This window comes from Trachurus trachurus (assembly GCF_905171665.1).
Source record: "Trachurus trachurus genome assembly, chromosome: 13".
Taxonomy (NCBI): domain Eukaryota; kingdom Metazoa; phylum Chordata; class Actinopteri; order Carangiformes; family Carangidae; genus Trachurus; species Trachurus trachurus.
The window spans coordinates 32,320,438-32,344,112 of NC_139892.1; the positions used below are offsets into that span (position 1 = coordinate 32,320,438).

General features: G+C 44.2%; 1 protein-coding gene across 3 annotated transcripts in view; it reads right to left on the bottom strand.

Annotated features, from left to right (window-relative positions):
• The window catches only part of cux1b (cut-like homeobox 1b), a 62,389-nt gene extending 39,316 nt beyond the window's left edge, over positions 1-23,073 (bottom strand). For 2 of the 3 annotated variants that reach the window (XM_083985215.1, XM_083985212.1), the window contains exons 1-3: positions 22,885-23,073; positions 4,279-4,389; positions 1-35 (exon numbers count right to left, since the gene is read on the bottom strand). The exon at positions 1-35 is cut by the window's left edge and continues 13 nt beyond it. In XM_083985215.1, the coding sequence (XP_083841341.1) occupies positions 1-35; positions 4,279-4,389; positions 22,885-22,947 (209 nt within the window). In that variant the 5' untranslated portion in view covers positions 22,948-23,073. The remainder of the gene's footprint in view (positions 36-4,278; positions 4,390-22,884) is intronic. The other variant, XM_083985213.1, reaches the window with a different exon arrangement.
• Between the last annotated feature and the right edge of the window lie 602 nt (positions 23,074-23,675).

Consider the following 23,675-nt stretch of genomic DNA (forward strand, 5'->3'; position numbering starts at 1 on the left):
CTCTTGAGTAATGGGGCAACCTGTTTCCGTAAATCCTGCAAAACAAAAGAGAGGAGAAGTTGTCATCAGTTTTAAATCATATAACATAATCAGCCGATTAATGAGCATCAACACACAGGAAACATGTGGAAGTGATGTTCAGGAGCATTGACAACTCAATGAGTGGGACCATGTTGTGATCAAATAAGACTCATTATGTCTAGTAGCAGCCATTCACGCCACTGCCAATGAATAAAAAGTGGTGCGTGAGTGAGTGATGAGCATGAGGGTAGGGAGGAGGCCAGGTTTGTAGCCTGAGGGTCTCTGGTGGACTGCCTCTCTCATAAGAACAGGTGCAGCACCACCTGGGCCACCCAGAGGCACCGCTAGTGCGTGTGTGAGAGAGAGAGAGCGAGAGAGTGAATGAGCCGCGGCGTAAGGCCTACAGTTAATGCAAATTGTCTCTGCGCACCAAGTTTTTACTATAAAGCAAATGCTTTTTATCCTGCAAGTCCCATTGCATGACTTTCCAGTACGAGTCAGCGGTTTCAGATTAGATAGCCAGTCGAGTATGTATCAGGGGAACATGCAAATCACCATGCTGTTAGCCGAGCCTACATCCTGACAAACTGAACTGGAGCGTACGGTAAAAAGCACAGCAGAATAGGACATTCTGTACAGGAACATTTGATTTGCACAGTTTGTGGACACACACACACATACACTCGCAAAAAAAAAACTGCCTAATGAAGATGTGAAGTAGGGCAACGACAGATGTGTGCTTGGGAGACTCGGCGCCTTTTTGAAAAACCTCTGTCTAAAAGCATCTAACCGATGCTGCTGCTGCTGCTGCTGCTGCTGCTGCTGCTGCAGGAGGAGGCGTGCGTCGCCACCAAACTGATCGGGGACCAGTGTCTGGGCCTGGCCTCAGCCCAGGTCGCTGCAGACAGGCCGCTTGTCTGGGGCTGAGGACAGGTCGTGACCTCGGTGACCCGGCTCCATTGTTACCTCATCAGGGGTCGTTGTGGCTGTTTGTCTGGGCCAATTCAGTATTCCCCCTGCTGGGGATAATGACCCCCTCCCCCCCCCCCCCCCCCCCCCTTTATCGCTTTTGCTCTCCCTTTCTCACACAGGCACAAAAAAAAAAAAAAAAGAAACACACAGATGAAGAAAGTGTCAGTTCTATCATTTGCATTAGATTTTGATTATATTCTAATTTTTCCATTTCAGTTTCCCTTCGGTTAGAATTTAGATCACCTGCGCCACTTCCTACTTGGATTCATAAAAACATTTATATTTAATACATTTTTATCTTATTTTTGCTTCATCTTGTGTTCCAAGCAAAACAGGCTGAAACATCTGTCTATATTAGTCTAAATTAGTGAACGGGACTGTTTTCATTCTGCTATTTTATACTTAGTGGGTTTTTTGTCACTGTGGCTTTAAATTCACATAAATATTTATGTATATACTGGAAGCAAGAAAGGAAACCTCTGTATACTGTAGCCCAGTCTAGTCTAGTAGTCCTCAAATAATTACTACCTTTGTTCATAATCTTCCAGGTTTGTTGAGACTGTGTCTGCATGAGGGGGCGACAACACTACCATCATGTGTTAAACAACATCTTGAAGTAGCTGGATTAATTCTGTTGAATTTTTTTTTCTTCACAGCCAAGTTCATTAAAATTCTAATGTTATCTGAGATGAGATGTTGATCTGCCGAACTTGCATTTTGAAGTTTTGGGGGGAGCGGTTAAATACCATAAAAACATTAATGAGCCTCCACACACACACACACACACACACACACACACGTTCGACAACAACACACGCTGGCTGAGCGCACAAAAACAAACACACTCGGGTTACACACAGAGGCAGGCTACTCCTTTCACCAAATACCCCAGCAGTGAACCTCTTTGGTCAACTCTCTGCTGCTCCGCCCCCCTTTGCCCCCTCCACTTCCAAAGATTTATGACCATATAACATAACAATGCACACAGACACCATGGTCAGTCTATGTGTGTGTGTGTGTGTGTGTGTGTGTGTGTGTGTAGTGAGGGAGTGGAGGGGGGCCCGGCAGCAGGAGATGGATGGCTGGTGTGTGAGCTGCCGGCAGACAGCAGACAGGCCAGCCCGAGGAATCCTCCAGGGAGTATGGAACTCACATTTGCTGTCTGTCTACCCTGCAGCTAAACACAAACGTGTGTACGTCCGCGCATGCACACGCACACACACACACACACACACACACACACACACACACACACACACACACACACAAAGTTGTTTTACTACCACTGCCTCTGGCTAGCAATCTCTGGGACATTTTACTACCATTCCCACCCCGGCCTTTATAACAGTGTAGTAGAGGGAGTCTTGACTAACTAAAAGGAAATTAAGAAATGGATGAATAATTCAGACAACTTAGGAAACACAGTGAGAGGTGGTCTTGAAAAAAAGAAAAAAAAAAAGAAAGAAATTTCAACAGTGTGTCAGCCCTAATGAATTATGAAAACTTTGTTTTCACGCTGCATTTCTTTGCACTACTTTCAAAATGCTACAAAAACCAGTGTGTGTGTGTGTGTGTGTGTGTGTGTGTGTGTGTGTGTGTGTGTGTGTGTGTGTGTGTGTGTGTGTGTGTGTGTTATTATGCAGACCATGAGTGCAGTTCACGCCAAGTACAGCTCAGCAGACTAGACACAGTCAACGTGGGCTGGTCTCCTGGTTGTTGAATAATGGATCAGAGACGGACTCCCGCTCAGCCTAATGCAGTCTGATCTGATGTGACTGTGATCTCCGCTGACTGGTGTGGACCACAGAGAGCTCACAGCCCCGCTCTGTAGGCCGGTCAACCACACACACACACTCACACACACTCACACACACACACACACACACACACACACTCACGCATACGCCGCCGCGTGAGGAGACGGAAAACACAGCTTCGCGGAGCGCACACACAAGGGCGATCGGGGGAATTTTTAATCAAGATCAGACCACGGCACGTTTTCTGCAGCAGCTAGCCTGCTTGGTAGGCAGCCGGGATGCTTACGCTACTTCCAAAAACGCCGGGAGTTTTTAGTGCTGATTCCTATTGAGCCTGTTACAGCCCTGTAATGAATCCTGTCGCTCGTCTGGCCTGGCTCGGATTCCTCCTCCACATACCAGGGAGATGCCAGGGGCCACACAGACGCCAGAGGAGCCTTCCTAAATCACAGCCTTGTTACACTGATGAATGTGTGTGTCCTGTTCTGTGATCTAGGCTATCTGCCTCTGTGTGTTTGTGTGTGTGTGTGTGTGTGTGTGTGCGCCTCTGCGTCTGCATGTTTTCTTTGTGTGTGCTCTCTCTCCCTCTCCCTCTCTCTCTCTCTGCTTCTACACCTCTGTGTCTGTCTTGCCTCCGCTGCGTGTGTTGCTCGTTATGCGGTTATACTTGAGAATGAGATTAGAGATGAACGTTGGCGGTAAAGTGAAATTAGCGTTCCTTTGTATGCAGGTAACAGCTTCCTCTGGTGTGGAGCGTATTATTCCTCGGCGCTGGGCCGGGGCCGCGCGGCGCTCCAGTCAATCGTCACAGTGCTGCTCATCCTGTGGTAAACTATAATAGGTCTGCTGTCAACTCCACCGAGAGTTGACAATTCTTTTTTTTTTTTCTCTATCCACTGTCTACTCCATTCATGCATTATTCATACCGCCATCAATAATTCACCATGGTGACATTACCAATAATAACACAACAATACTTTGTTTTCGCTGTGTGGTTTAAAATGTGTTGCCTTGGTAACAGAGATGAAACAAATATTCCCAGGAGGAGTGATGGGAACACAGGAACAGGACAGAATTCCCTCCTGATCCCACTTAGTAGTGTTGTCACACTCTCTTTCTCTTTCTCTCCCTCCTGCTCTCTCTCTCTCTCTCTCTCTCTCTCTCTGTCTTCCTCACACACACACACACACACACACACACACTCATGGACCACACTTTCTGCACACATAAAAAACTAGGTCAGATAATACAAACTCCTGAGGGGTTTTCTGTTTTGTCTCTTTAGGATTTCAGGGAAACTAATGGAGAGACTATTTTTGGGAGCCAAGCCCGCATCTCTGCGCCGTCTCCTCCTCCTCCTTCCCCGGCTCTCTCAGTAAATAATCATGGCTGCAGTTATGAGGAGGAGAACAGACACAGACAAACAGCGTTGGCCAACTGTGATTGTCAAAAGAAACGGCGGGATGTGCACATGTTTGTGTGTGTGTGTGTGTGTCGGTGCGTGTCTGCGAATATCTGATTTTCTCACCTCTGGTGTGTTCTTCTTGAACTCGCGGCTCAGGTCGATTAGTTTCTTCCTGGACTGTTCACTCTCGTCCTGTCTGTTGGCAAGCTGTGTGGCGGTGGCGTCTAGTTCTTTCTGCAACGCAAGAAAACAACACACAACTTGTTACAGATAGTTTATTTTGTTTATTTGTTTATTAAGATCCCCATTAGCTGCAGCAAAGCCACAGCTATTCTTCCTGGGGTCCAACAGTATCAAATATACAGTTGAAAACACAAAACATAAACATTATAAAAATTTAAAAAAACAAAAAAAAAACAAGTGAGCGATAAGCTTAACCTAACAAAACAAAAACAGAATAAGTGTTTACATTTCTTAACTGTGCTTCATTCATTCTTCGTTATATTAATTGTTCACATACTAATCCTATTACCCACATTTCTACATATCATACCCACATTTCTACATATCACTACATACTATCACTACATACATATCACTATCAGATAGTGAAGAAGAAGAAGAAGAAGAAGAAGAAGAAGAAGAAGAAGAAGAAGAAGAAGAAGAAGAAGAAGAAGAAGAAGAAGAAGAAGAAGAAGAAGAAGAAGAAGAAGAAGAAGAAGAAGAGCTGCACTTTTTTTTATTTTATTTTATCACACTTTATTATTCATACTGTCATTATAATCAGCATCATTGTTACCACTGGGGATAAAACAGACAGCAGACTCCTTGACCCATCTGGAGTACTGCTGCTGCTGCTGCTGCTGCTGCTGCTGCTGCTGCTGCTGACAACCCAGACTGCCTCAGCTGAACTTGGCCCGTGTTTTTGCGGCGGCCGAGGAGGCGAAGAAGAACTCGACCACAACAGCGACGTCCCGCCAAGGAAAACCCGTCTGCAACCGGCGAGTTTGATCTGCTACCAGTAGCGAGCAGCAATATGTGAGCCATTCAAGCCCTGTCAGTCAATCAGTCACCGCTGTGTCGGGGCATGACGACTCCACTCCGCAATAGACTACTACGCACGCACGCACGCAGTTCACAACAATTATTGACTGTCTGCAACCAGACGACCCGTCCCCTCCCCTCCCCACGTAACAACAACAACAGAACAATTATCAACAACAGCGGTGTTGTCAGGGCTGAGGCAGGGCCCGCGCCTTTATCCACATCCCACATTTTGCATTGTTATTAATAGCTATTTATGGGACTAGTTCCAGATGATGGGCCAAGTGCTGACATTAACAAGACATTCAGGCCTTGTAAAGATTGTATCTCTTTCTGCTGAGTGTGTAAGCGTTGCTGGATTATGTTTCTGTTGGATTCCTGCCCTCTGTCACGCTCGCTCCTTTTTTTTTTTTTTTTTTTCTTCCCCCTCATTTTTCCGTACTCTCTACAGATCATCCACTCACTCATTCAACCAGCATTTCCTTCTCCTCCGTTTAAATCTCTCTCTTCTCCCCCTTTTACTCCTCCTCCTCCTCCTCCTCCTCCCCCTTTTCTTCTTCTTCTTCTCCTCCTCCCTCCCATCTACCTCCTGTGAGGCCGCCCACCCCTGAGAGTGATTAAACGCTGCTGAAGGGCCGTTATGCTAACTAACACACTAATCATTTAATACACACATTACCACAGGGGCCCTTGTGGCTCAGTCTGCTGACAAGGTCCCAAAACACACGCACGCACACATGCCCACCCCCCGAACACACTCAAGAAAATACAACCCTCTAAAGAAATAGTGTGATCAAGTACTAATTAGGAGATTTTTCCCCCCCATCAGCATTAAGTTTAATTCCCTGACCCGCCGTGATCTCGTTTTATCCACAAACCATAAAAAAAATATAACAAATGGACTTGGTCGATTGTCCGCTGCAATGGATTTTACGCAGTAGCACAGGATGTTTGGTAAAAAAATAAATAAAAAAACTGCTCACTTGCTTACATGCCATCTTGCTCTCGCTGCCCACGGAGCAGTTGATGTAGCAGCCTGTCTGCCCATGGCCATGGAGCAGCTGCACTATCTGTTAGTGAATTCGAGCGTGCGCAGAAGCTTGTGCAACGCTTGATGAAAGGAGGAACCTAATAAATTTTAATCATGTTAAATTAATTGTCAAAAACTGAATGCTCTAGTTCATGAACAGAGGTGTAATTATTATATTGGTAAAGATTAGCTACAGAACAAGAACACAGGACCCAGTTGGTTCAAGATATTAACATCAAATTGGCAGATATTAATCACAATATGATGCACGAGGCCTGAAGGCTTACTTTTTTCTGAGTGGTGGAGACATTGCCAAAATCATTTCAATATAATAACTCAAAGTGGAACACTTGAGTTTAAAGCATGATCTGGATTCAGATGGCATAAACAGCAACCAGGATAAATTTAGGTATATCCCCAAAGTAAAGAGATAATGCCGTTAATCATCCATGCTGGTCCATTAAACACTAAGAATGAATTTTTTAAAAATACAGCTTCTCCATATGAGAGTACATTTTTCACTATACAAGTCACTACAAAAGTAAAATAGCAAGGATTACTGACTGAGTACAGGTCCATATGTTACATACCTCAGGACACAATTAGGTAGATCAACTTGAAGAAAAAAGTTGGAGTTGGTTCATTAAGAATAAATATAATGAAAAGAAGCGTGCTTTGAATTACAGGATTGGTAAAGTCACTACTGCCTTCATTATTCAGTATTCAGTCTGTCCACAGCTGTGGCCATACAGTCGTAAGGACATAACCTGCACACTACATGAAAACATGATCACATTACACATGATTTCTAATGATTATAGGAAATGTACAGGCCATAATGACTTGGAATAAGTGGCCTTGCAAACCTTTTTTTTTATTTACCACAATGCTCTTTGATATGCAAGTAAAATCAGCCATCAGCTAAGTTATCGAAAAGTCAAAGTTATACAACACAGCTGGATAGTGTTTTGATATATTAAATTAATGAGCTCTGTTTTTGTTTTGTTTTTAGAAAAAGTGGAGTATCCACAGGCCTCCACTAGGGTTCTGCTTTGGGAGGTCATGTGCCAATCCCTGACGCCCTTGATTCAGTCCAATCCCTTTTCAATACCCTGCACATATCCCAATGTGTTACCAAATCCCCATTCCGGAAAAAAAAAAATCTCACTGCTGAGCTAAATAAACACATCACACATGAAAGAGGATTGATTCAATGCCAAGTGGGCAAGTAATTATGGGCATGGTCTCAGTTTTTTTTTTTTTTTAAAGGACCCTCAGACCCAGTCAGGTTTTGACTATGCAGCAAACCTCAGTGCCCACATCAGCAGACACAGGCAGACTTTACACTCATCTTGCTGATAGAGCGTAACATCCCAAAGTGCACGATTCCTGCTGCCTGGCCTCCCTGTTCATACTCATCACATCTTACTGACCATTAGGAGACAAATACTATTCTGATTTTAAACCGCACGTCGTTACACACGATGCGTCGCCATGTTTTAGCTGCTTAAATGGAAATACTGAACAAATATGTTTGGGATCTGCTGAATGCTGCTTTTGTACTAGATTGTGTGGGTTCCTGGCAAAATAAACCTGTACAGTGCTGTGGTCAGTTAACATGTTACAGAGTTGCAGACTTAAGCTAGAAAAAACACTGAAGATGTCCTTTTTCTCCTTACGCCTGTGTTCTTTGTTTCAACAAAGTAAAACAAAACAGGTTTGTTTAAAGGCAAATGTAAGGTTTTCTGTGGTTAGCTTTCTTTTTTTAAGTTTATAAAAATAAAAAATAAATTGAACTCAGAAAACGTTCGACTGGGTCTTTTATGCAATTTTTTTCCTCAGTGTCCAAGTGTGTCATACTGACTCTCTGCATTTCCTCTGAAAGTGGTTTCAGAACATTTACATAAGACCAACAGACTCACAGTAACATATTGGCCCTTGTTTGTGTGATATTCTCAAGTTCATAACAATGCGTAAGGATATAACCGCCTGGCCGGTGATTAAAATAGGCTGACATTTGCTACTGAGACAGTAGATTGTCCGTGTTCATTTTTAAAACTCTGATAAGGATAATCAAATTGAACTTTTTTTGTATTGACTGCGAGTGCTTTGTCAGTCCAGCTACCTGATCCTGGCGAGCTCTCGCATATCATTTTATATTACTGTCATGACTAAAGATAGCAGATGAATAGATAGCTAAATAGAAAGATAAAGACCTTTCAGTTTTATAATGACTGCCATGGTTACATCTGTCATTTCTATCTAAAGTCACTGACAGTGAAGACAAACAGCAACACTGTGCACTGCAGGCCGAGAAGCTAAAAGGATTGGACAGAGCCTTGCCACATTTGGGGTTTGAACAAATAAGCCGGCGGTGAAAATACGGGGCACCGGATACTGAACAGGTGTCAAAAATAGATCGCCAAGAGATGTCACATAATAAACTCCTAAACTGCTGCTAGAGATAAAATACATTCCTCATTCCAAGTGATCGAACCCAGGGACCGCCGTTAAAAAAAAAGTACACGCTAGAAGAACGTGGATTTAACCATTTTGTTTGTCAAGATTTATGCCTCTGTCTCCAAACTTTTGGGAAAGAGGGGGGGGGGGGGGGGGGGGGGGGGCCGTATTGGGAAAAGCGTTAGGCAGGGCTGCCCTACAGGGGTTCAAGCCATCTGGCATCCCACTGGGATTTTCCATCTATCGTGTTTGACATAATGATTGGCATCATGCTAGTCTGATAAATCATACAAATTAACATGTTTGACAGGCAGCCAAAACGAGAGAAGAACCACTGATTTAAAAAAAGAAGAAAAACATGTGAGTAAAGCCAGTTTGTGTTTTACACTACATGACTAATGTAATGACAAGATAATTAATTAGGAGCGCCAAACAACATGCGTGAAAAAACTTGTATCTAGTGTGTTTGCGGCTTCAGGCGCAGCAGTCTCTGAGGTCAGCGCTCCGTGGCTCTCCTTGGCCTGACTTTGAAACCTCTTTTCTACTCTTCACATCTGAAAACAGTTTAATTTACTGGTGAATTAATTCATTTAAGCATTTACAATAACTCGGGCGCTATTTTTAAATCTTAGCTATGGCTGGTTAGGACCGCACTGTCTAGTTTAGCAGAGGATGGAATATGGTGTGTGCAGGGGAGCATTAAGTGGGCTGTAATGTCTGTGTGATTGCTGTAACAGCTCTGCTTGGCTTGGCTGGACTGGCCCACAGCAGCAGTCCCTGTCCTGGTTCATTTGGTCGTCTGGTCAGCTGTAAAGACGATTGGAACAGATTGCCAACAGTCCCTAGAGAGACTTCAACACCGACTTGGCCAAGAAGCCTCCCGCGCGCCGCTCCACACACGCGTGTGTGCTCTCACATGAATGCGCTCGCGGGCCGCTGCAGTAACTTGGGGGAGCCCAGTCTTTCCACATTCTTTTGAACTCGGTTTCAAAAGAGGAAGTCTGCTAACATGTTCCCCTGCAAATGTTGGCACGGTGCGCCGTGTTTGCAGCTAGGAGGAGAGGCCGGGGCCAAACAGAAACGAGTATCTCTCTCTGTCCCGCCACTATGGTTATAATACTAATCACTGATAACAGTCACGGGTAAACAAATCCTATTACCACTGGCCATCAGACCCAAGGTGTATGTATGTGTGTGTGTGTGTGTGTGTGTTCGTCTCTCCTAATGAAATTCCTTCCACTCGTCTGCAGGCAGAGAGAGGCCTTCTATCTGACTAATTCGCTCTAATTACTCTAATGAGCCACAGGTGATGATACAGTGAGACTGATTAATTAAATGGGAGGCACCAATCAGGCATGTCTGATTATGCCAATCATATCGACTTCAGACTAAACGAGATAACAGGAGACAGACGCACTTTAATTGAGGCATCAAAACTTCATGGAATTCTTTATGCCCTCACGCTCCGACGATGCCGAGACAGATAGGGTGGTGGAATGACAACAAAGTTATTGTTATGTACACAGTATGAAGTCAATCTGCAGCTGCCGTCTGCACCGCCGCCGTGACCAGGAGGGCACGGCGAGGAGAGAGAGAGCACCACCACCACCGCTGCCTCTGCCACACAAGGATTTGATTCAGATCTCCTTTCCCTGGGAGAATAATTGGGACTATAACTGTTAGAAACACTCTTGTTTACACCTTTAAGTCTGCAGTCCCACATGCCAAGTCGTCTGCCGCTACTCCTCTAAAGTCCAACCCAAACACAACGTAGGTTAACTGCTCCACATTCGCCGCATGTTTTACACATTCATCTAAATGGGAGTACCGTACCGCTCTTGAACCCCGGCCAGGAGAGAGAGAGAGAGAGAGAGAGAGAGAGAGACATGCAACAATACGTTCGCTTCTCCTCCATAACACTAACACCGTATTAGTCACACCACAGAAGAGGCTAATATTTTAAAACAAACCTCTCTCTTGTGTTCATTACAAAGTGAGAAGCCTGTTACAGCCCCCTCTGTACTTGGCAACGCTACACAGATGTTTAAGAGATGAAGTTTTCTGTCCTGCCAGTGCAGTCGCTAATCTTTCCTTTTATCTCTGACATGTCTAAGGCTGTTATGTGGTTATGATAGTAAACAGTAAAAAAGGCGTCTGGAAGGATGTCTTATCTGAAATCTACGAGTCCTATCTTTTCAAACTCCCCCTCCATCCCCCTCCCACCCCCCCTTACTCGCAGCAGCGGCGCTCCACCTCCTATGTGGCTGACTGTTCTGTATGCCAAACCTCCATGTGTGTGTGTGTGTGTGTGGGGGTGGAGTCGCGGGGTGGCGGCTCAGTCAGGAGCAGCAGCTACGCTTGCTACAACGACATGGTACATGATCACACATCACAGGCACGCCCCCTCAAAACACAACACAACACAACACAACAGCGGCGCTGATAAGAGAGAGGCTACAATCCCGGCTGCTTGTCTGCCTTCACTACCTTCCACATAGCAGGGTGCAGATCTTTAAGTGTGCCACTGCCACGCAGACGCTGACGTTGTTCACTAAAACCACACAGGGGGGTTTGAAGACACAAGTCACATCCTCCTGAATCTCCGTGTTTGCTTTTCCTCTCACCCATTGGAGCCGAAAAGCCGCAAAGTTTTCTTTACCACAAGCCAACACAATAGTTTCACTGTGACAACGGAGGTCTGAACACTTTTTGTATGTGTTGTGTGCGTATGTGTCTCTCTGTGTTTGTGAAAAGCGTGTGCGCTTCTGTGTTTGTGCGCAGAGCAGTTGGAGGCGGGGGTCAACCTACCACTCTCCACAGTCTAACAAGATGCTTGTGGTCCCTGAGCGTTTTGCTCCTTTTTTTTTGAACACAGATCCATATCTACCAAAAGCACAGGAGCTGTCAAGACTCACCTCACCGACGCTGACGCAAGCCCGGATCAAAAACAGCCTTTTTACACCGCAGCCTCGTACGTATTGATCCATGTTTCTCTGCCGAGAGACTAGTTGTTGTTTTATCTCCCCAACATCCAAAGCCTTAACTCTCTCCTGAAGCTCGCTGAGAGCTAGTCATTATTTTGCCTGACCTATCGTCTGACAAAGGGGTTTCAGAGGCCGGGCCCGAGCCTAAATACAAATATAATGAGACTAAGATGGTTTCTGGCGTGGAGGAAGTGCAGCTCACTTGGTCTCATTTTGCAGAGTTCGAATTTAGCTAGAGGCCCGTGTCACAAAGGGTGAGTGGTGTGGAGAGTGCAATGGGAGGAGAGGGGTATGGCGATATGCTGGGGTGTAATGCATTGGTGAAAGGGCAAGATTTTTCATCCCTGCGTTTACAGGGTGGAACGGGCTAGGATATTGAGATCCGAGATAGGATCAGAGGGTAGTGAGCTGTTTCAGCTACGATAAAGGCCACGCATTACAAACAGAGCACAGATAGAGAGAGGGAGAGAGAGAGACCCAGGGAGACGGAGAGAGAGAGGGAGAGGGAGCGAGTATCACACCTCTCATCCCTGAATTAATGCCGCCATTCTGCCAGGAAGCTATTCTGTGCCAGTGAGAGGGGATTGGGGAGGGGATGAGTGCACAGATACCGACTAAAAAATGGAAACTGCGATCATGGAGAGGGGGCGATAGGGATTAATCAAGTCTAGAAGACGAGTGGGGCTCTCCAGGCTCCGTAGCAGATACGCCAAGCCGTGGCCCAAGGACTCCGGCGAGCAATTGACGCCGGCGCCATTAGTCTGTATGACAAAATGCACATACAAGTGGAGCATAGGTGAACAATGACAAGGGGTCGCAGGTGCAGGCTATAGCTACGTTGTGGACATCCAACTCGTCGTCATCATGCACACATATATTTAGCTTATAACCCCCCCTTGACAACAGAGCGGTGTTTAAAGTTGCTCTAATTTACGTGGAGATTTTATCTGCTCTCAATTCGTTAACCTCTTTGATTTGCTGCGATTCACATCGGGTTGCGTTTAAGGATGACAGGCGGCCTCGCGCTCCTGGCACAGTTAACATGACTCTGAAAAAAGGTATGCATCATTCTCATGTGCCTCTGGTACATTAAATCCCTGCTCAGCGTGATGCCCTTTTTCCACATTTTAATTTAGCCACGTCTATCTATTGTATCCAGTAATTTTCGAGACGCCTGATGATGACACATCAGCATGAGTTGTGCCACGGTCTATAAAAGCAGCGTGTTGGCTTCTATGCATAAATTAAAAGCATATATCAACATGCTCCATTAGGTTAGATATATCCCGACTCTAATGTGTCCAGCCCGTGCTGTCAGTATTATCTATTGTGGCCTGGCCATCTGACAGAGTTTGACACCCGTGGTCTATACGATCAACGTCAGCGGAGCATGACCTGGGGGAGTGGGGGGGGGGGGGGGTCTTACTCAGCCCTTGTGAGTAAGAGTTTTCTGCTCTGCTTGCACGACTTTTGAAAGGAAAAAAAAGGCAGAGAAACACAGTGAGAAGGAGAGAATGAGCATAGCTAATCCTTACAGTAATGACAGAATAATTAGCTTGCGTTAGGCTAAGTAATGGGTTGTAATTATATCATTTATTCTGTGTTGAGAGAATGTGATATAATGCCTGCACAATGAAGGAAGAGGAATTGAGCTTGGTGGGAAGTAGGATGGAGCATGTGTAAGAGCTCAGGCTCTTTTCTATTGATTGATCCAAACATCAAACGGACCACTAGAGTAATGGGGGGAGTGAAGGACAGCTAAAAGCTATTTGGAGCCTTCACTGCATAAAAGACTTGACCTGTTCCATACAGCCTACATATCAAAACCATCAAACAGCAATCAATAGACCAAAGCGGTCAACTCAACAAACCGTCACCCTACTAAAACATCAAACCCCCGGCCCAAGCGTCAGATGATAGGCTACACTCAGCTTATCCATTACCATCAGATAAAGAGGAGATAAAACACAGAGCCTAATCCTTTCATGTGTCGTGACAGCCACAGCAGCCTCCAAGGCATTCCTTCAGTCTGGCTCTCAAATAGTTTTATGGCGGAAGGCAGCCATTCAGTCAGCCAGCCAGGCAGTCAGGGCTGTTCTGGTCTGTTTGTCTTATTTCACAGTTTACACGCTGTTTTATAGGTAGTTATTATGGTCACCATGGTGATGCCATACGTTTTTATGGTCTTTTGGTCTGAGGGCAGAGAGTGTAATAAATGAAAAAAACACACACGCATGAAAACAAAGACTCACAAAACACACTCCTGCTGTGGAAAGGTCTCCTGTCCCTCCCTTTCCTCCCTCCCTCACTCTTTATCAGTCTCGCCAAATGCCTATCTCCCTGCTCCCTGCTTCATGTGAAACATGGATAGGCTAACGTTAGGATTGTCCTCGCTCATTCCACATCTGGAGCTGATCAGAGGGCCTCCTGGAAGTTGAGGCCTCTGGGCCTATTAATAACCATACCGCTGAACTCAGGGTCAGACAGCAGTCAGCGGATGAGCCTGTGTCTACTAAACACATAGTCCCTTCCCCCCCTCTCCTCAAGAGGACGACTCTCACTTTAAAAAAAAAAAAGGAGACTGCAAAGCTACAAATCTGAGCGAGGTCCAACCGATTCTATACTTTTAACACAGACCTCCACTGTGGAGGTGGAAGCTCACACAAATAAAGTAAACAAAGACTCGAGTTCAGAAAAAAATATTCAGACTTCACATTCGGTCATCCTTTTAAAAATAAAACCAATACATAAGCATAGGGAAACATCCTGAGCGAGCTGTGAGACAATTTTCTCCCCTTGAGTTGTTTTTCTCTTCTTTCCATGTCCAAACAAGTTCAAGTTCAAGGAGGCTAGACCTGTTAAAGGCAAGACAGATGGTGAAGTCATCATGTGTTAGCTCTAAAGGTTAGACCAGTCAGACAGCCCAGGTCACACTGAGGTCTGCGGGGTCAGACCACCTCTGAACCCCGGCTCCAAGTCTGACAGCTGCTTGGGGTCAAAGGCCGGGGAGATGTTAAGGTGTTGTCTGAGGAGCCTCAATGAATTTAACAGATACAGGAGTGCGTCATTCGTATAGAATTCCCCATGTTTTCCGTGGACAAAGCCATGGACCTGCCTTAAGTATTTTAATTTCACGTTAGGCAAAGCCGGTAGTAATAATAGCTTGGTGCTAGTAGTTAAAGCTATTCAATCTAATTTCCAGTACCTTTTTAAATTGGTATGGCAAGCATCACAATGACTTCAGTTCACTACACTTAAAAGAGACAGCCTTTCTTTCATTAAATAATTATACCTCAAAAAACTGAAAATACACATCGACGGGTTTCAAAGTTGTTTCTGACGGAGCAAAGTTCCACCGAGCTGACATTAAGCTAAATCAGTGAATGCCAAACAGAACGCAGTGAACAATTTGTTAAGCATAACCCACCCCCACCCAACACACACACACACACACACACACACGCACCTGTGAATACAGGGTAGTTGAATCATCATAATCGGTGGTAGTTTTCTGCTGAGCCCAGCCAGCAGTCTGTGTTATTTTTAGAGGGCTGACACAGAAGCAGGCCGTCCATTTACTCTGTGAGCTGGCAGCAGGACCATCACAGCTCTGGTTGCTTTTAAACTACCAAAATGGGAATGAGCTCAACATAAACACTGCAAAGGTGTGGACACTAACAGAAACGAAGTTAACTGGAGATTCAGAGCCATTATGATTCCATTACTTTAACATCGGGCTCCTTATAACACAAGGCGGTCTATGGAAATGCCAAATCCACACAAGAGTGACCACTGAGCAAAGGCCAGACAATCAATAAAAGCCTCTTCTCTATCCAACATGTGTAAAGTGGTGTTAGCTTGTCGTTAAAACATCCAGAACTTATTCCTCCTCTCTCAGATGTGAGGATAAACATGTACGGGATAAAAAATTTAATAAAAAAAAGCAGCTTCTACATTTACACTATGAGTCACAGAACAAAGTCAAGAGATTTTAATCATACTATTAAATGCGTAATGATGTGAAAGATTGTATAATTTCAGAGGTGAATGGGAAAGGGTGATGTAAAGATAAACAATAACTTGGTTGTCTTTGTAGTATTGTAATCAAACTCTTATTTTTAGAATGAGAGAAAAAAAGGCAGTAGCTGAGCTCATACTCCTAGGAGGACGGGGTGCAAGACAACAAGTAAAGTGAAAAGCAAGAAAGTAACAGAAATATGAAGTGAGAACTGGAACTAGAGGTTCAAGGCTGTTGCCATCCGCCTGTGACTGATGTGACGAGCCTGAAGGCCGGCTATGGATCTAGCGACTGAGGCAACTGATTGACATTGAAAATTACACAGAGTGAGCTATTAGCAGATAGCAAGCCATATCATAATTCAATCCCTACACCATCAAAGTGCACCAATATCATAATTCAATACCAAGAACCATTAGCTTGCAGCACACCAATATCATAATTCAATCCTGAGGCCATCAGCCCTTGCCAATATCATAATTCAATACTTGGACCATTAGGACACACCAATAGGCCTATTAGAATTCAATACCTATGGTCAATGATCTAACAGGACACTGATACCGGAGTCATGGGTTGACATAGGATAAGCCCTTCGCATAAGGATCCTTGGGCCTTATTTAGCCCCGACTGCTTGATAACAGAGATAAACAACACTAAAATTAGGTAGGGTACGCAGTTCACCAATAGCTTGGCCACACCAGACGCCGAAGGCCGCAGAGTATTTGCTGCAGAAACAAATTTCAGCAGTCTTATGCAAAGGGACACGTTTGTGGAACAAAATGAAGCACTGCATTAGCTTCAAACTCAGCAGAGCGCTCAGCCAAACTTGTCAAAAAAGTTTTCGAACACTGGCCCCCAGTGTGCGAGCGTCTGCAGTTGGTCTAAATTATCACATTGTGGTAGCTTGTGGAAATAGAACTCCATTTCGTTTTCTGGTCCATTGCCTCTGTTTATATTTCCATGTTAACATCTTGTTTAACTCTTCAAAAAATACGGCGAGGCTCATCCAGGCTCAGCTTGTTGGGTCATCAGAAATCTGCACCTTACCGACCAATCAAACTGTTTCTCACAGCTCAGATTTCCTCGGCTGTTTTGAGTCAGTTTTTTTCGCCAAACTTGTCATTATTCAAAGTTATTCCCACCACACACCTCTTGGGTTTCCTTCACTCAACTCTAATCCTCGTGTACTGCTTGTGTAAAATGACTCTGGAGAATGGAAAATACAGTACAGAATGATGTATTACTGAGAAATAGAATAAATGATTCAAACGACAGACCATCAGCAACTATTTTGACAATTGATTAACTGTTTAAGTAGTTCTTCCTATAAGACCGCCAAACTCTCACTGGTGACAGCTCAGGTGTGAAGACTTTCTGCAGCGTGTATCAATGTAAGCTGAACGTCTTTCAGTTTGTGAACAGTTGGACAAAACAACAACATGCATTCAGGGAATTGAAATGTGATGTTTTATAGATCAAAGCACTAATCAATTATAATAATCGCTCATTATCAGAAATAATACGCACCGGCTCCAACCTTGAAATGCTGTGTTTGATGTTTAATTTTTTTAAATGCATTTTAAATAAACATCACCTTGATGAAGGTGAGTTAACCAAAGGCATGTGGTGGACGAGTACAAAGATAAGAACAAAAGCACTCAGAAAGAGTGTGTGATTTGATTGTTGTATGAGGCTGGTCTGCACCTCGCTGTGTGTGCATTCTTACTTTACTAGTCATCTATAGACAACAGCAGACTTTTTTTTTGTTTCCCTTGGGAATGAAAGATTCTTGTTTACTGAAAAAACCTTAGGCTTAATATTACAAGGTGAACAATAGACCGCACAAGAATACACCGGCCTTAGAAGCGCCGTTTCAAGTGTGTGCTTGCTTGATTTTCAAATAAAGTGGGCAGCGTCCTCAAACTTACAAGTGGATACAGCCAGTATATTCCAAAGTGAGCCTAAAGAGAAGTGTCCAGTCACTGAAGCCCATGCTCTCTCTCTGCTGGAATACAGAGCAGCAGAATAATGGATGCTTCTGTCATGAGATACGGTGAAACTCTATGATGCTGTGGGTGAGAGAGACTCCAAGTGGGTCTGTAAATAATGCCTGCCACTTGAAAATAGGTCTCTGGAAACTGCCCCCTGTGCTCTTGTTGCTAGTTGTTGGGTGGAGGTTCTCAAGAACGATATCAAGACTTCTGGGTCATTATGAATCATATCAAGTGTAAGTTTCTATCACATTCTGATGCAGAATTTAAAAAAAACATTCATTTTCTCAATACAACCATAACTAAAGAGCAGCTTTGTCAGACTAAGGTGTAAGTGCCTCATTTTGCAGCAGGTGAAAATACAATACACAGTACACACTACAGCCTGGAAAGAGTCTGAACAGCCCAGTGGGAACAGATGAATAACATTTCATTCAGGTATGAAGTAAGGAGGCCAAGCCATGAAATAATTAAGAAATACACCCAGTCACACCCCTAAAAGACGTTTAGTAGAATGCACCTATTTGGGGAATTTAACATACAGAAATAAGTGTTATGAAAACACAATATTTTGAGAGGGTGTAAAACCAACCGTTTATAAAGGAATACCACAAGTTTGATATCATACTCATAAATTGAAACTATAAATTCTGAGCGGCTCAAAGCTCTACCTTCTGCAAAAAAAGAAGAAGAAGAAGAACGGGAGTATCTCTTCAAGTTAGTATCTGTTCAAATTTAAAAGCTATAAAAATAGATTTTAATATAGCGCCAGGCAATAATAATCATATGAATATCCTCTTTACGCAGCCTCCATACTCTCTCCACCCTGCAAGCATCACCTCTCAGTCTTGGTCTGTTTCAGAGCAGCTGAAGCATTAGACAGTAAAAAGTTTGCCAGACACAGCTGTTTATAGCATGCAGACTTCTCTATTATCCTGTGATGTATACAACTGACCTGTTGAGGACTCGCTAATTCAATTTTAACTGCTCACATCAACACTGTCTTGTTGATGTTATTTGACCCAGTTTCAGTCGTAGTTAAACAACATTTCCGGAGAAGAAAATGGGCCTTCGTGATAATCAATTGGTAACAGTAGTAATAATCACTGATTTCCATCATTTTGTTATATCGTTTTATATCAAAACGTATCCTGTTTATGTCATCTCTTTGACCATTGTAAAGCAGAGCAGCTAAAGCAACACAATTAGATGTTTCAGGATTACTTCCATCTAAAATTACAAATTGCGAAAACACAAACATGATATTTTTATCCTAAGTGGAAACTTCCACACGTTCAAGGGAAACATGTCAGTCATACACTTGCATGAAGCATGAATTAAGAGCTGTTTGGGTATGGGTACCCCTATTTTTAGACTTCTCCTAAGTGCTTTTTATCTTTTGTTCAAACATTAGATGACATTGGTCAAAATTTCTTCTTCTTTTTTTTTTCCCGGAGCAGTGTAAATTGTTTAATGGCGTTTTAAGACTGTGGCTCTTGCAGAGTGTAATTTATTTACTTTTTGTATTTAATCAGATAGCCACAGTCTGGGATAGACACTCCTCACAGCTGAAGGAGGGGGGGTGAAGAGACAGAGCCCGAGACTGACATGCACTAAACTGCTGAGGAGGTGGGGGAGTACACGGGCCTCTGCTGAGCATTAGCCACTGATAAGGTATATGGAGAGAGAACTTTTCTTTCCTTTTGGAGTTTTCTAAAAGCTGCACATTTCCCTCAGTCATACGGAGGTTATCCTTCTCAGGGATACACTCTGACCTCTCTAACCCAAAGTAGGATGACAGAGCCCCATACCCAAGAAGACTGAGGGCAGACCAAAGACCTGACATGCACTCATCCCTCTCTCTGACTCACGCTTAGTCGCTCACCACCCACCAACACAGTGAAACCTCAGTCCCAATGCCAGGTTTTGTCACTGGGCAGAGAACCGGTTGGCTACAGTAAAAGCATGACGTGATGCCCCTTCCTCTATGCTCCCCCAGCCTGTGCAGCAACAGAGGGGTAAAAATATCCCACCAGTGAGTTCAGACAACCAGCTCATAAATTAACACTAAAACTCCTGCAGACAACAGCGGGCCAGTCGCTGAGAGATTTAAACCACTCAGGTTGCCACTGACCACAGCTCCGGGATCGGTTTACAAAACCCTTTTCCTAAATTTACCCATTAGGAGGTGGCGAATAAGAACGAACTCTAGATCGGTTTTCATCTAAGTCACTCTTTAGCTGTCCGCTAACATAGTGAACTATTTTTCAAAATGGCTCTAGGGTGCTTTGTTCCAGGAAATGTTATGAGGTGAGATGAAGGCTATTAGGACTAAATTGGGAATTGTGTAGAACAGAGAGGCCTGTTCTTAATTTTACAAGCTTACACAAAAAAATAAAATAAAAGTATAGGTTGAGCCTCAACTATTCACTCACATCTTATTAAGGTTTGCCTGTAATGAAGTGCAATTTCTCATCGCTCTCAAGTAGAAACGCAATGTTCCAACAAACTGCTTCACTGGGTTAAAAAAAGAAGAAAAAAAGGAAAAAAAAAAAAACAACAGGAGAGAAGAGTGATGATCCCCTCTAAAGAAACTCAACTCTGTAATGGACGAACAGGGATTACAGACGTTAAAACCTCCTCCATCTGTAATTCACTGTCACCCTGCCATCATCTCTGAATCACTGATCCATTTTGCAAGTGTGCGAGACCTTGCTAAAAGCATCACTGTTGCACCCATTTGTGTTTGTAGTGGTGGTGGTGGTGGTGGTGGGGGGAGAGGGAAAAAAAATCATGCAGAGAAGACAAGTTAACAGCTCGCTGTGCTGTTTCAAAGCACTCTCTGTCCTGTAACAACCACCTAGCTAGTTTCTCACACAGGGAATAGGACACACTGATCAAATAGGATTTTAATGAACATCAGCAGTTGGAGCCTGAGGAATAGACGCTATGATGGCTTAAAGCTACTGACATCTAGGTTGGGTTGGATTTTCATCATCAAAAGAAACAAAAAAAAAAAAAGAAAACATTCCTTTACTGGTGCCTCTCTCTCTCATAGACAAAACAGAGTGTGATTGAGAGTGCACAGTGCAGACTGTCCGTTCGATTCACAAGAAAGAAGCAAATGAGAAAGCAATCGGCTGACAAGGCCATGTACAGACCATGATCATATCATACTAACCCCACATTATCCTCAAAAAAAGGGGATAAGAAAAAAGGTTCTCCTCTGAAGGCTTTCCTCTAGGAGCCTCTCAGTGGGAGGGAGAGTAAATAAGATGTCATCAATAATAGACAGCGAATGTTCTGAGCAGTTCTGCGCACACGAACACACACACACACACACACACACACACACACACACACACACACACACTCTCACACTCACACACCAGCTCCGACTGATTCCTATCCTGCAGACAGGCCTGCCAACCGCCAGCCTTTTTGCACACGCTCAGATTCACTGTCCTGACTAATCGCTTGTGATAGGGGCCTTTGCCATAATTACCCAGGGCCTTATCACAAACTTATGCGATGCATTTTTCATGTCCTGGCTGCTGGCAGTGCCTTCACTGTCCGTGCTGGCAGTCAATCTACGAAAAAGACTGATCTCAGACAAATTCACACACACGCACTCACACTCACACTCACACTCACACACCAGTTCAAACAGGGCAAAATGGGTGAAAGCAGGGTGAAGGGCCAGTGAAGAGAGAAGGGGAAAAAAATTAAAAGGAGGGGAGGGGGAGGTGAGGGAGAGGGAGAGGGAGAGAAAGATTGGGGGGGGGGGGGGGGGGCAGGAAGGGGGTGGGAGATAGATAGTGCAGGAAAGAAAAGAGAAAGCAGTCTCAAATTTTTTTACATAATGCATGAACAAGGGGGCACGAGTAGGAGGACCAAACAGGATCAAATAAATAGGAGAAGTGAAGCCTTGATGATGTGGCATAAGTGCAACACAAAGCCCGCTGGGAAGACTTGTTCACTGTCCTTTTGTCTACCCAGTCATAGGGGCATCATGACCTAAATAAAAGTTTAAATCCCAAGCCTGTGCGATTCACAAAATAATGTATGAACAATTGGGGCTAGCCTACATAATGCAATCATATGTTAATGACGACGGCGACCGGGGCTGCTAATATTCATAATTTTTGATTTGAAATTCAGCAATGCACGTTAAATGCCAAGGGGAAAACACAACAGTGCCATTGTCTACTTGTCTTGTGATAGGTCAAACAGGCTCTAATATACACTGGCTATATTCACACACACTGAATAGGCCCAATATTTTCCCCCATATCCTGTACTGTGCCATGGGTCTCCTACCATGCACGGCCGAGATTAGTGGCGTGCGTGAGGCTGGGACGTTTCAGGAGTTCATCACCACCACCACCACCACCAACAACAAGGTCACGCTCGCTGCTATTTCTGCCATTATTCTTATTTAATTACGTGGCGTCAACAAACACTGTCCCGTCCCGTCCACTTCCACAGACGTGGCAGCGTCTGTAAAAAACCCTCTCTGTGTATAATTGCCGTCGGAGGAGGTGGAGGAGGAGGAGGAGGGGGGCGAGAGAGAGAGAAAAAACGGCCGAGTTGATCAACCATAATCACGGAGACGACTTCACCACAAACTGCTTTAAACCGTTAGCCGTTAACGTTGCTAAGGTGACGGTTCGCTTTGAACTAAACTTCCATTTGACAGTTAAAAAGCGGCGAGAAACCGGAGCGAAGCGCTGCCGTGTGTCTGTGCTGCCCGTCTGAACGGTCGGTGTCACCACAGCGCCACCGTATAATGAGTCGCACTTATTTTTTTTCCCCCAAATTATCCAACCTTACAGCGGCTAAAGCGTCGGGCTAACTACGGCTACTCGCTCCAGTAAAAGTTGAAGAACACGCAATAAAGATAGCCGGGCGAAAGCTCTCCGCCAGAGCCCCGCCGTTTTGTTTTTATTTCGGCGCATCCCCGCGGCGTCGCCCCGGCTTGCCCAGTTGCAGTGTCCGATCGATGTTGAATTGAACAAAGAGGATCAATTTCTGATCAGCGAGAGAGCCACTTTCATCAATGTGAGGAAGAGGTCTTGAATTCTCTTCCGAAACACCTACGAGGCGGCTGCCGAAAAAAACACAAAACGCGGCCGCCGATAGAGACGACACGGCCGAAGCGAACGGGAGGTAGACGGTTTTAACAGAGGTTGAACTGACCTGTAGTTGTTGTAAGTCAAAGCGCTTCCAATATTGAAACATCGATCCTGCATTGGCCGCCATCTTGAGACATATTGAGACAGGAATGAGATGCTGATAGAGAGCGCGGGGGTTGGAGTTCAGTGGAGAGGACCGGGCGGGCGGAACACCCGGACCGGATCACTCCCAGTGCTCGCCCCCGCAGCAGCTGCTGTACGGAACGGAGTCAGCGTGCAGGAGTGTTGCCTTAATAACGCCATTATAATTGCTTAAATAGCATTTTATCAACACTCAGATATTACAGGTAAATAACCGAACTGGCGTTAAATTACTCTTAATTTTATTATTACACTGAAATACACGAAATTGTCAGAGCCAGATAAGCCTGCGTTTACTATTCCAGCTTGGTTTGTTGTTATCCATTATGGAGAGCAAAGATCACACAAAAATAATGCCAGGAGGCTACTTGGAAGCCATATCTAAAAAAAAAAAAAAAAAAAAAAAAAAACACCAGGGTAGCTTTCAGGACCAGTTAAGTCTCCTTTGAAATACGTGGAACAGTCCGACAATATAATGTAACATCTGATAGTTTATAACATTAATTATAATTTCCTCTGCAATTCTAACATGACTGTCAGATAGGCTATCTGAAATAAAAAAGTCCAGTAGGCTTTTTTTTTCACAAGCAGTTGCTTGGATTTTTGTCATCGGTTCAAACCATTGCTCACTTTGTAAGAAAAAAAAGATATATACCCTAGCCTACCTCTTTTCTTTTTTCTTTTCTTTTCTCTTTATGAACCTAGTGTAAAAAA